Source organism: Dermacentor variabilis, chromosome 2 (assembly GCF_050947875.1).
Source record: "Dermacentor variabilis isolate Ectoservices chromosome 2, ASM5094787v1, whole genome shotgun sequence".
Taxonomy (NCBI): domain Eukaryota; kingdom Metazoa; phylum Arthropoda; class Arachnida; order Ixodida; family Ixodidae; genus Dermacentor; species Dermacentor variabilis.
The window spans coordinates 210919345-210933073 of record NC_134569.1 but is presented as its reverse complement, the minus strand read 5'-3'; the positions used below and the strand labels follow the sequence as shown (position 1 = coordinate 210933073).

General features: G+C 47.7%; 1 protein-coding gene across 2 annotated transcripts in view; it reads left to right on the top strand.

Moving 5' to 3' along the window:
• The window catches only part of LOC142573081 (2-amino-3-carboxymuconate-6-semialdehyde decarboxylase-like), a 106587-nt gene that overhangs the window by 35199 nt on the left and 57659 nt on the right, over positions 1–13729 (top strand). Inside the window, exons 3-4 of one of the 2 annotated variants that reach the window (XM_075682594.1) lie at positions 7411–7460; positions 9476–9712. In XM_075682594.1, the coding sequence (XP_075538709.1) occupies positions 7411–7460; positions 9476–9712 (287 nt within the window). The remainder of the gene's footprint in view (positions 1–7410; positions 7461–9475; positions 9713–13729) is intronic. The other variant, XM_075682595.1, reaches the window with a different exon arrangement.

Sequence of the window (13729 nt, the reverse complement as noted above, 5' to 3'; positions counted from 1 at the left end):
TCCTCTGCGAACGCCATTCACCAGTTATTATCGCCCCGAACAGAGTGGTCATCGTTACCAGCCTCAATCGGCACTGCAGCAGCCAAATAATCACCCTCGTGCTCCTTGGAATAGTCTCTCGTCTTCCTTCCGACGCCACCAGTCCCTTTCGCCATCATCGCGTCGACCATCGTCCCTGTTCATCTACCGGCTCTGAACTTCACACGGATGCCAGTGGCAATGGAATTGGGGCTGTGCCTGTTCAGTTGCAGCGTAACGCCTCGTCTCATCTGTATATTGTATCCCACGAATTCATTATATTTAGAGAATAATAAACTGAAACTAAAACTGAAACGCAAATCATGTAATTGTATACACCAGCCGCCTTCTGTCACCCGCCGAGAGGAATCTTTCAAAAATAGCGAACGAGAGTGCCTGGCGTTAGATTGTGCAGTTCCCAAATTCCGACCCTACTTATACGGCCGCACATTTTCCGTGGTTATCGATCAGCACGCCTTGTGCTGGCTCTCCTCCCTTAAAGACCCCACTGGGGTCTTTAAGAGATGGGCGCTATGGCTCCAAGCATATTCATTGGCTGTTTTATACAAATCAGGTCGCTACAACAAGCAAGCCGACTGCCTCTCTCGTCATCCTGTCGACCGCCCTGAATATGATACGCATGACGGTGATTCTTGCATCCTGTCCATTTCTGATCCTCACGACAACCGCACTGAACAACGGCGTGATGACTACTTACGCGTTCTCATCGATCGTCTCCATTCTGGACAATGGGAGCCGACGCTGCGCTTGTTTGGGCTCCGCGAAGACGTTCTCCGTCGCAGCTTAGGCCCTGTAGGACAAGAATTTTTACTCGTACAACGCCATCTCCGGACATCAGTTTTTGAGTAGTTGCATGATGCCCCTACAGCAGGCCACCTCGACGTTTCGCGTACTTACGACCGCATACAGCGCCGCTTCTACTGGCCAGGCCTGTACCGCTGCGCTGCAGCCTGTGAGCTTAGCGCCGCAGAAAAAACCTGCTGTGCTGCCCGCTGGACGCCTTCACCTATCTTTGTGCCCTCAGAACCATTTTTAACGCGATAGCGTTAAGGAGCTCGTGTCGCAGAAAAGCCGGTGTCGTCGGCGTCGGCGTCCGCGGCGTTGGCCGTGAGCGATAAATCACCGCAGGCACTTCATAAATAAAAAGCAACTTCCAAGATGGGCTGGGTGGGAATCGAACCAGGGTCTCCGGAGTGTGAGACGGAGACGTTACCACTGAGCCACGAGTTTTTTTTTTTTTTTCTTTATTGCCGACTTCAACACGTCAGTTTACAATATCAGTCCGCGCGAAGAACACAACACGTATGTTAAAAATACGTCACCCTCACTTGGGGTTACGTGATGAGATTAAAATTCACGCATGTGTAGCAAAGCTTCCATTCTTGGAAGCCACTCAGGCACTGGGTCTTGTATCTTGTATCCTTCAATAGCTCTGCTAACAGATTCACAAAAATACTGTCTTATCGGCCTGGCATCAATGTCTGCGTGGCTGACCGCCATCCTGGATCGCCAAATACTGTACAGACCCAATATCATAATCATGTCAAAAGGAACCCCGTCTTCACTCTCGACGGGCAGAAATCTAATTCCGAAAGCATCCACCGGTAAGTCTTTTTTAATCGTGCGTTGGAGAATGTCCCAAAAGAAAAGGGCTTCCCAACAATCTAAGAAAACATGTTCGATAGTTTCCGGCTTCCGGCATATGAAACAATGATTTCCGCAAGGCACAAAGAAACCCTTCGCTTCCAAATACGTCTTGACTTCAAGAGTGTTCGTATGGAGCTTAAAGAAGAAACTTTTAACTCCGCCTGGTACAGTCATTCTTTTCACACGTTTTAGAACTGACTGCCATGGACCTGCACAGTACAACGACCTGTACAACGGTACCGGAAGAAAGACCTCACACAGGTCCTTATAAAGTTTCTTTCGCGACACCACTGACAAATATTCAAACGAAACTCGCACTTGCAAGACGCGACATGCCATGTACACCTCTTTAAGGAAGCCAAAAATGCTCCCTTGCATACTCTCCGAACTAACAACCAAATTTGGCAAAACCCTGCCCAACCTAACCTGACACACAGTTCGCAAAAAGGGGTCATTCGTGTCACGAAAAAACATAAATCGGTTAACCAACTGGCGCAGATATAGATGGGCCAAACCTAGTCCTCCAGAGCGGACGCGGTGAAACAGATTGGTGCGTCGTGTCCGCTCCCAAGTGCTTCCCCACACAAAAACCGCAAATACACGGTGCAGCTTCTGCACATTGACGCGAGAACAATGAATTGCTTGCAAGACATACCACAGCTTGGTTACAAAAAAAAGGTTACAAATTGTGGCACGCGCGAAAATAGACCAGCTGAAGCCTTTGAGCCTGTCGGCCTTCTCACGCATTTCAGCAACTTGGCATTTCCAACATGGCTCACTGTCGCGATAATTCTCCAGCGGCACTCCTAAATATTTTACTGGGGTTGCTGTCCAAGTCATGTTTGCGAAATTCGTTGGGGTTAAGGGCCAGTCGCCGTGCCAGAACCCCAAACACTTAGCCCAGTTCACAGCACTCCCGCTCACAGAACAAAAGTCTTTCACAATTTGAACCACAACACGAACGCTTTCGTAGTCAGCACAGAATACGGCAATGTCATCAGCATACGCGAGAATGCGGACCTCCGCCGCATGCAAACGAAAACCATGAACGCTGTTGCTTTCAATAACGCTCAAACAAAAAGGTTCAATATACAAACAAAAAAGCAATGGTGACAGGGGGCAACCCTGACGCACAGAGCGTTGCACTTGGATGCGCGCTCCCACCCCCTTATTTACTAACAACCGCGTCGTGCATCCTCTGTACGCCATGGCTACGCCTTGGCAGATGACTGATCCGACATTAACGTGCTCTAAAACAGAGAACAAGAGGTCATGCGGCACCCTGTCGAAGGCTTTCTCTAGATCGAGCTGGAGCATTGCGATGCTTTCATGCAAAGCGTCGCAACACTCGAGCACGGACCGGGCTGTGTGTATGTTGGTATATATGGTGCGACCTTTGATACCACAGGTCTGATGTGGTCCCACTAATTCTTGCATCACGGCTTGGAGTCTTTTAGCCAGAATTTTCATGAAGATCTTGTAGTCTACATTAGTCAGGGATATGGGTCGGTAAGCGGTAACCTGTCGCAGTCTAGCTTCATCTTCGCTTTTTGGTATTAAAATTGTATGGGATGTTAAAAATGAAGGAGGAAGCATATCCTTGTCATAAGCCTCATTAAACAGTGTAGCCAAAACCGGTGCTAAATCATCTTTGAATGCCTTATAAAGCGGTGCTACTAGCCCGTCTGGTCCTGGGGACTTTCCCGGGTTGAGGTCTTCTATGGCTTTCCGCACTTCTTCTGTTGAAATGGGCAGTTCAAGCCGCTCTTTCGTATCATCACTAAGCCGCGGCATTAAAGCGAGGAAACGGGTCTTGAAGTCTTCGGTTCTTACTTTGGTGTAACCAAAGAGCCCGCTGTAGTATTCATAAAAGGCCCTTTCTATATTTCCTTTGTCTACGAAGATTACACCGTTCCACTCTATTTTTGGTATGTCATTCTTGCGGGCGTGCCTTTTTTCCAAGCCGAAAGCACGTTTTGTGGGCATTTCGCCCGCTATCAGCCGCTGTGCCCTCGCCCTCACGATCGCTCCTCGATATCGCTCCGTATCTATTGCCTCTAGTTTCTGCTTGACGGTGCGCATTTCTTCGGTGCAAGTGCCTGGCTGCTTTCCTTCTTGCATTATCAAAAACTTTAGGTCATCTCTCAGCGTGTTTTCCTGCAGCCTTTGCTTTTGCTTTATAGCGCACGATCGTTCAATTGCCATCATTTTCATTGCCTGCTTAAATCTTTCCCACTTCGCTCCCAGAAGTTCGTTGTCCGCCATTGGCAGTTCGTGTATCGCCGACGTAACGCGATCCACGAAGATATCATCGTTTAGAAGCTTCTCATTAAGTTTCCAGTTTTCCCACACAAATTTGCTTTTCGTTCCTTTTCTTTTACCTACATGGAAGACAACAAGACAATGGTCACTGAACGGCACTGGTTGTACGCTGTATTCGCCGCAGTACGGTATCAGTTCAACAGATACGTACGCCCGATCCAGACGCGCGTGACTCGTTCCTTGGAAATGAATAAACCGAACGCCAGAACCACATCCGAGACAATCACCAACATCCTCTAGATGACAGCGATCAATTATGTCACTTAAACAGGCAGTACTCGCATCTCGATGCTTCAAAGCGGTACAAAAGCGCCTCTAGTGAACGCGGTGTTGCCTTAGAAACGAGCTGTTTCTAAGGCTCAGGCGTGCGTCGCTTGCTCAGGCACACATTTCGTTGTCGCGCCGAACGCTGCGTTGCTCGACGCTCACCGCGTCCGATGCGGGGCGCGTAGTCGCTGCGCCGTAGCCCATTGTCTTACGCCCCTTGGCGGGTCGACGGGAACGCTGTCGCGTTCCACTCTTGAAGGCGAAGCGCTTAAGCGTCCTCCAATTTTTTTCGCGTTGGTCTCGATCTTCTCGGCCGCTTTCCGACATCGTAATCTGGCGATAAGTTGGCCGCTGTCGCGACTGATTACGCGACCCGGTGCGCGATCGCGTGAGGTTAGCGCACAAGTTGTGCAACTGAGGTGGCAGATTTCCTTTTACATGACGTCATCCTCCGTCACGGCGCACACCGGTAGCTCCTACTTATCGCGGCCGTATCTTGTCCCAAGTAGTTAAACACCTGCTTCGCTCCTGTTCTGCCGAGCACAAGCTTTCTACTGCCAATCATCCGCAGATAAACCGACTGACGGAGCGGTTCAACCGTACGCTGACAGACATGCTGTTTATGCACGTTTCTGACGACCGCAGTGATTGGGACAGCAAGTTACCCTTCGTGACCTTCCCCGAGAATTCGTCCCGTCATGAGGCCGCTGGTCTGTTCGGTCACCACCCTCCTTTGCCCTTTGACACACTGCTTCCTTCCTGGACGTGCACTCCAACTGAATATGCTCAAGACGTCTTCGCCTGGGCTCACACGGCACGACAAAGGAAAGTGGTGTCTCTGTATTAGCAGCATGAAATGGTAAATCTGCTCACTATCGAATCGCTTGGCGTAGGGAGTAAAACATAAAGCATAAGAGCGCATGCTCGTGCGCGGCCAACCTAAGGCAACCACGAAACACCTAAGCTGCAGGCGCTATCAAATATTTGTGATGCGCCGGCATCGTTCTCGCGCATTTCAAGTCTAGTAGGCTTCAAATTACCCTATGTCTACGCTAGCCTTCCTGCATGAGGCCGATGGCGCTGCTCAGCACAGCGATCACTGCGGTTGGTGAACCAGCACGATACATATGTAAGATATGCGCTTCGGCATTGCCTTTTTGGCCTGCATACAGCCATAATATATGAGAGGGATCGCATAAAAAGAATGCGATGCCTATTTTTGAGGACAAAATTTCCGTAATACGTGTGAATGCGTCGTAGAGAACGGAACGAACAGAACCGAAAATAAAATTCGGTTATCATCATCTTTCAAGAGCAAGAGAAAACGGGCTAACGCCGCAATAGGACCTCGCATAGTCACGCCGCACAACGTTTATAAATATATATCCGCTGATGCCATATGCTTGGACCATGCGGTATATAGAACAAAGATATATGTAATCCAGCACCTACCACTGCTTAGGACGCTCGCGCAGTTCGTAAACAGTCCCTTTGCTGGACAAGCCTAATTCAGACTGTAAGGTATGCTGCTATTACTTATCCAAACTATTTTATTCAGGGGCAAAAACCTCATCCATCGAACCAAGTAGTCACGCAATGTAACCTGCAGCGAACGGTTTGAACGCTTGTCAAAGTATAACATCACAGCTCCTATCGTAGCAGAACGGTACCCACGCTGTTACGATCGTCGCGTATGTTTCATGGATCCCAAACCGCAGCTTAGAATTAGAGGATAATACTACAATAAGGTCACATTAGTGACTAGAACATTCAGAAATACACAATTGATCTCCGAGGCTGATCGTAGGCTCCAATATGCGCGCACACATCGCGCTGCGTGTTCCGTCCACCTCAACGCCAGCAGAAATTCCGGCCATAACGCCTTAAACCACTTCAGCACGTCTCACAGAACCGTTTACCACGTAGCATACGCACGTCATACTAAACAGAGCGCACGACCGCGAAAACAAACGGCAGTACCGACCGCCGAGCGTATACCTGCCATGCAAAAGACCGCTTTCACCCAAGCCAGTATGGCGCTGCTCATAGGCGGCGCCACTGAGCTCACAATATGGCGGCGCCTACGAAAAAACGGTCTATAGTTAGCGCCGAGACGGCGCTCTTACAGATGGGGATAATGTTACAGCGCACCCAAGAGCGGCGCCATTCAGAGGACGACGATCTGACGTGTAGAGGGTGTTACGTTTCGCCTACAACGCGCGGTATAGCCGGCGCGGATGCAGCGGACGCCGGGGCTTCGTTCAAAGCGGCGGACATTTTGGCCCGTTCGGCGCCGCCGCTACGCCTCCCCGCCAAGCGCGTCCAGGCATGTTCCAATGCCACGTGTTTTCGTGTGCGTGTGTGTGTGTGTGCATGTTGGTGCCCACGCTTGTCAAAGCGCGGCAGCCGGGGAGATGAGCTCCCCCAACTGTGAAGCGAGGAGGTCTGGACGGCGCCGGCCCGGCGGATGCGTCACCTACTCGTCCCAACGTTCCCGAGCGGCGCCGTCACGTGCGCGTCTATCAAGGCGTTCCTTCTTGCCCTCAACTGCGAGAGTATAAAAGCAGCTGCCCCCGGACGCCAAAAGAGGCTCCGATTTCTTCTGTTGAGTAACGTGCGCTCCCGTCTCTCCACTTCGGTCGACCTGACCGCCCGCTCTTATGCGATGATAGAATAAACAAGTTGTTCTGTTAGCAGTCGACTCATGCTTTGCTCGGACCTTCGGATGCTTCCAGTTGTGCCCCAGGCCGCCAGGCCAACGCTACCCTTGGGGCTTGCGACCCAGCTGCAACAACGGGCGTCGGCGCTGAGATTTCCAACAACTCGTGCCAGCGGTGCGATTACAACAAGGGGGAATCGTTCTCGACAGCCATCTTCTTTATGCATCGTTGTCTCTCGTGTAAATATTGTAAATACATCTCTATACGTGACCTCTGCAACGTAACAATATCTGAATATGAACGTCACGTATGTCAGCTGCTAGCGTACTGGGCACTCTCCGTCTGATGACGAGAGAGGTGGCTAAATTACTTTGCGTGTCGCGAGAACCAAAATGCCACAATATAAAGAAAGAACAAAAGGAAGCACTGTGAAATATGTCAAGACACTCATGACGCCTTCTGTATATTTGTGCAGGTGTCACAGTTCAAGCTCTATCTACCACGCCGGTACTGTTCAGCTACTGGGTATGTGCCCCTATTCTTATGAAATCAAAATGGTGCCATGGTGGCGTAGTAATTTTTGGCGTTGCGCTGCTAAGTTCGATGGCGCGGGATCAAATTGTGGCCGCGGCGGCGGCATTTCGATGGGAGCGAAATGCAAGAACACCCATGTGCTCGCATTGGGTGCACATAAAATCCAGAGAGCGGAGCGGGTGGCGCGTATTAGTGAAAGCAGAGGAAGAGAAACGACGGTGCATTCGGAAGGAGAACGTTCGCAGGGAGTCATGCATGGGATGAGGAGAATTTTAACGCCGAGGCCGGCAGACAATTTACGAATGTTTGCGAGCCGGAAATTCTAAGGCGTTACAAATGCTTAGGTACAGCCTTTAGGACTTACCAGTTTATTTTCATCAGCCTGAACGCTTTACTTGCTGGCCTCGAAATGTTCCGAAGGATGGGCGATTGATTGTAGATAATTAATTTGGTGATTGAATAATGAGCTCTTAAGCGCACTGTAGTGTTGAGCTCCGGACAAATTTTGAACAGCTGGCGTTCTTGAACTGTCGTATAACTTTAAGTGCATGACGCGTTCGTGTATTCTGTGTACGTCGAAATACAACCACCGCCGTGAAATGAAGGCACTACGTTGCCATCAGCAGTTAAATGCCATAGAAGCGGTGCTGCTGCAGTGGCTAACATAACGTGTCGACTCTATGCTTTGGGCAAGGAGAAAATCTCATCTACGAGGCATCAATCACCATGAATGCAATATCCGGCTGTTAGAGACACGCGAAAATTGTGCCGTGCAAATAGACAGTTTCAATAAAATACGCGTGAGAACAAAAAGAAATGTGAGGATAGAAAATACATATTGATTTGTCAAGTTCGTACTATGATACTACGCTCTCTGCAAAATTCTGAACAGTTGCACTTTGGTACAGAACGATTTGTGGATTTTAAAAGCACACAAACAAGGGAATGGAAGTAGTGGTCTTTGCTTTCACGAAGCTTTACCTCGGGGCCTCCTATATGAATACATGGAAAAGGAGAAATCGTTTTTCTCGGCAACAATTGCAACAAATTTCATAAGGTTCGTTGCACTTAAAAGAAAAGGTTAAAGTCGAGTGACTGTTAGTTGCGAATTTTTTCTTTAGGCGGTAAGTTTTTTATTACAGATTGACAAAAAAACGATAATTTTCTGAAAATGATACTATCACGCTTACAACTCCGTAATTCGTCAATCAAAAACGATATCACAATTCTGTAAACTGAATCTAATGGTACATCTAACGTTGACAAAATTGACGTATTATACATGGCTCTCAAGTAGACCCCTAATTCTTAAATAGAACATTTGCAAAACCTTTGTAAACAATATAAGAAATTCAAGTGAGATATAAATTGGCCTATCAAATTTGTCCGCTTGGGATGCTCTAATGGATGCACTTTACGGAGCTGCAATATCATTTCTAGGCGCAGACTTCCAAATTTGTAAATTTCATGCTTCTATATCGTTCAAACTGCCCAATTCTTTAAAATTCCATATAGAGAATTCAGGCCATAAACCTAATTCTGGTTCCAACAGTCACTATAATTCTTTTCTCTCTCAAATGCAACAAACATTATTAAAATCAGAAATGCGTTTCTGCGTTTTACATGTATTTCAATAAGCAGCATCAGAGTTGGGCCGGAGCTAAAGCTTCCTCTTAAGGTGGTAATAATTATTTGTGTAATGGGCCCAACTGCGCGTTTTCGTTAATTTTCAACATTTACTCATTAATTTCAATGTGCTACCTAGAGTCTACCTTTCGTATAAATTCTATCTTGCCACGTATTTAGTACTGTAAACATTTCTGATTGTCGGACTTCCTTTATAATGCCTCGGCGATTGAGAGTACGTAAATAAGTAAATAAATAAAACCGTTTTTTGATATAACGATTATAATTTCTATTAAGTTATTTATATCTCCAGTTTTGTGATAAGTGCGAAAGAAAAGTTGTGACGACGGTAGCCCGCTTAAGCTCAAACGACCCCGCAGGCCAAGCCAGGCGACGCGCTGGACTTCAGCCGGCTACAGAACGACTTCGTGGCCTCGATGGTTAGCCGACGCCCCGACCGGTTCGTCGGTCTGTGCACCGTGCCGATGCAGAGCCCAGAGCTGGCCGCCGAGGAGCTGAAGCGGTGCGTCAGCCAGCTGGGAATGCGGGGCGTCATCGTCGGCTCGCACGTCAACCAATGGACGCTGGCGGACCGAGCACTCGACCCTTTCTACAGGGTGAGCGAGCCTCGCGGTATCTGCGCGAGTCGAGCAGCGTCCGCGCTAAGCACACAGTTGGTCATGACTCTAGGTGAAGCATCCGTGACGCCGGAGTTGGCGTTACTTCTCCATCTTGTCGGAGCAGAGTATTCCAGCTAACTGTGGTAGGGGCAGATTCTCCTATCTCGTTTACATTTCTGGCCTTCGGAGCGCAACCAATCCGGGCTGCTTAGACCTGAGCGCGCCGTTGTGATCCGGCCAACGGATCCAATCGGGGCGTACCATCGCGATACCGTGAACAAAGTCATTTCGTCCGAGTATTGCGCTCTAGCGTTGAAAGGAGTTCAGAATGGATTGCGCAAATTGACCGTTAGGGCGGTCCCCGCTAGTTTTGCCGTCTTTTCTGAAAATAAATTTGTACATTCTCATTGCTCTGCTAGAATGCACAGCCGGCGACCGACATCACGCACTTTACGCACATCATGACGCATCAGCCTATGGCTAGCCCATCAACAGTTTATGAGAAAAAAACGCGAATGCTGGTCTTCGCTTGAGAAATCGTTTGACTTTATTGGACAAGTTTCGGGTGGCCTTGCACCGCGGACTTGTGACAAGCCACAGCGCGCCGACGAGGAGGCCAGCGAAAGAGAACGTGGTTACGCGTTTAGATACATAGACTGCGGCCTGAGGTATAGTATTCTCACCGTAAGTGAAGCGCCACGGAAACAATGTTCCGGGGTATCCGCCGCACGGTGTTGAACAGTACGTGCGTATGCATGCCACTATAGTGCGCTGGCCGGGCTTACGTACTAATATCAGCCGTTTTATGTGCGCGCACGCATAGATTATGTCGAGCCTTGTTCACTCTTGCACGGAATCTGCAAACCTTCACTTTCCTGCGCCCCTCGAACACAGAGATAAAACACCTGCGGCGTGGAAAGTTCGGTCCTTAATTGCTCACAGCTAGCCGATTCTTTCCCATCCTTCCACGTGGCTGTTATACGCGCCACAAATGCATTGATCCCTGTGAGAAGCAGGAACACTGCACAGTTGCCCCTGACCTGCAAGGCGCTTTATGGTACGCATTTTGAAGCACAACGGTTTCAATTTGAAATGGCACTTTAGCACGAATCCACCGATTACGGCAAATACAGGGTGATTATTTCAAGTTTTAGATTACTTATAAAAACCGCCTGTGGTAGATAGCATAATGAGTGTCCTTAAGCTGGAATATACGGAGAGGCGGGAGAGGCACCAGAAATCGAAACACATATTCAACTAATTAACACACATTCACGGATTATCTTCTTAATTAATTACTTTACGGCATATATGCCATGCAATCCACAAATTGTAGCCGGTGATCTTGCAAGACGTATCCACTCGAAACGAATTTCTAGAATGACACCAGTCTCGAGATATTTCCAAAAGTGGGGAAGGAAATACATGGCTGTTCCAGTTACTTTTCTGCTTCAACGCATGAAGAAACGGTTTGGTAAAAATGTAAGTGCAACAACACTGTATCTTTACGGCAAATTTGATGACGCATACCTCCAATGTGGCGTTATTCTGGAAATTCATTTCAAGTGGATACGCTTTAAAAACTCACCACCTACAATTCGTAAATTGCAATATGTGTCGTAAAGAAATTAATTCTAATGATAATTAGTGAATTTTTCGTAATAAGCTCAATATGTGTTTCCATTTCTCGTGCAAGTAATGTTCGTCTCTCTAATTAATCCACTTTGATGTCTGCCGTGACGACTGCATTCGAACGGGGGCGCAATGCAAGAACACTCGTGCACCTTACGTCGTTTGTAGTGGTCAAAATTATTCCGGAGTCACAAGCTGTCCAGTGGCGCCAACTACAAACCAAATCATACTACGAGAGTCCCACACTAATGCATGCTATCTATCCAGAAATATGCACAACGGATAGATGCAAAGCGCGTGGCTCCAGGGTCACATGCTGAGACACATGACACACATGCTATGGGAATGCCAGAGACATGAAATGAGAGCGGGGCCTCCACCGACAGCCTCCGCGCGCGATGGCAGGCCGCGCTGCTCAGCTCCAACCTGGAAGACCAACTCTGGAAGACCAACTCTGGGCAGTCCAGCGGGCCAACGAAGCCGCTGGGAGACAAGAACTCTTGGCCGTAACCTTGGCGGATGCCCCCTGCCCACGAACTCGCCGGACACGAATCGTTCTGACTCGAAATAAAGTTTTTCTCACTCACGCTTAACTACGGCGGGCCTCCTAATCAGATCGTGATTTGGCACGTTAAGCTTTGTTTTTTTTTTCGTTGTGCAATTTATATGAAAGAAGGAAAGAAAATCCCTTTGACTTCAGACGCATCGAAAGGTGTAGTGTGCTTTTAGAAGTACTAACGGTTGGGCGTGTTGGTAATCCATACTCAAAGAAGAATGGCCCAAACGAACAGTTATTGCTAGCCTGCGCTCATGCGTGTTTTCTATCTCGTCCCTTTTCGTTTGCGCCATTCTTTTTTCACTGTAGTGTGCCTGGATGGCAACGCTGGCCGAACTCGGTCATGGCAGCACGCGGCTCACCTGTTCAAGCTCGCCACTTCTCTCTTACCGCGAATGCTCGTTACCTTGCAAGGGTTGTCTAGTTTTGCAGGTCAGTGAAAAGGCGCACAAGTTGTCATTAAGGACTGTGAACCTACCGCCATAATACTACATTTCATTGAATTTGTGCAGTATGTCTAAAACAGAAACCTTAAGCAGTCGAGGAATTATGTACTGCTGCTTTATCACCTTATGATATACTGATTGCCAACCGCATCGGCCTTTCTCCAAACTTGCCCGATCGCGACTAGTACTTTGTCGCGGCACTTTGCCTTGTTTTGTGGGCTTTCTTTAATGCTCAAAAAAGAATCTTTATGTAGCACGTATTGAGCAGCAGAAAGATGGATCGGGAATTTTGCATGATTCACGGGACAATTTTCTGATTGACAATTTTGCTTTGAATATAGTATTTGAAAATATAATTAATAATTTATTATTAAGTAGATAATTAGGCAAAAAAGAAAGAGTAGTTTTACTTGTTCCAAGTGACGGCAAAAAACATTATCTTGGCTCTGTGCAGCTAAGTAGCACTCGAATATTTTTTAAAACTTTGTTACAAGTCCCATGGGACACCCAGTGTAATACCTGATTATCTGTAGCAGTTGCAGTGACTATTTGTTGCCGCCCCGCTTTGAAGGGGATGCCATCTGTTAACAAGTTTCAATAAAAACAAAGAAAAACAATAACAATGTGGAGTAATCAAAAGTTAAGTGAAAGAAATAGAGACGGTAAGCTACATGCAAAGAATGGAAACAAAAAAAGATCACATTCAGTTTTACAATGACGCCGAGCAAGAAATCGGTAAAAACAGTTCTACGGTTACACAGTTGCTAATACCTTGCTGTATGAGTCCCGAGCTGTCTGTCTGGGGAGAGATCGCATATGATGCGCAAGCGTTCGCAACAGCATGAGGCATACGTCTGCTGCAGAGAAAATCTGGTGACGACCTAGCACATAGCAACGTAATACCAAGATATTCACTCAACGAACGCTGGGGACGCCCACCCTCCAGAAACGCTGTAATGTCAAATCTGATAGGAGCGTTAACTGGTCAGCAGTGAAGATGGCCAAGAGACGTTTAGAGTATTGGTGAGAAAAGTGCAGGAAATAGATAGGGATCATTACTGGTATTGGTAACCTTAAATGATAATGTAGGGATAGGAAGAATGCTAGACTGAAATCGATGGAATAAAATCTGGCTTGCTCATACAGGCTGAGTGACTTTTTCGCAACCTGAGTAAATGGGAATTCTATAAGAAATCATTATCAGCACGGGGTCGAGCAAGAACTTCAACTCGAGGCCCGTTTTCACGCACGCCGACTCATAGCGACATTATCGAGAAGTGTGCGCACTTTCTGCACGTGGAAGGTGTGCTACTTCGTAAAAACCTTAAAGCGAAGCTTACTCCCGTCTTTCGCGTCGGTGACTGGCTTTCTCCTCGGAAG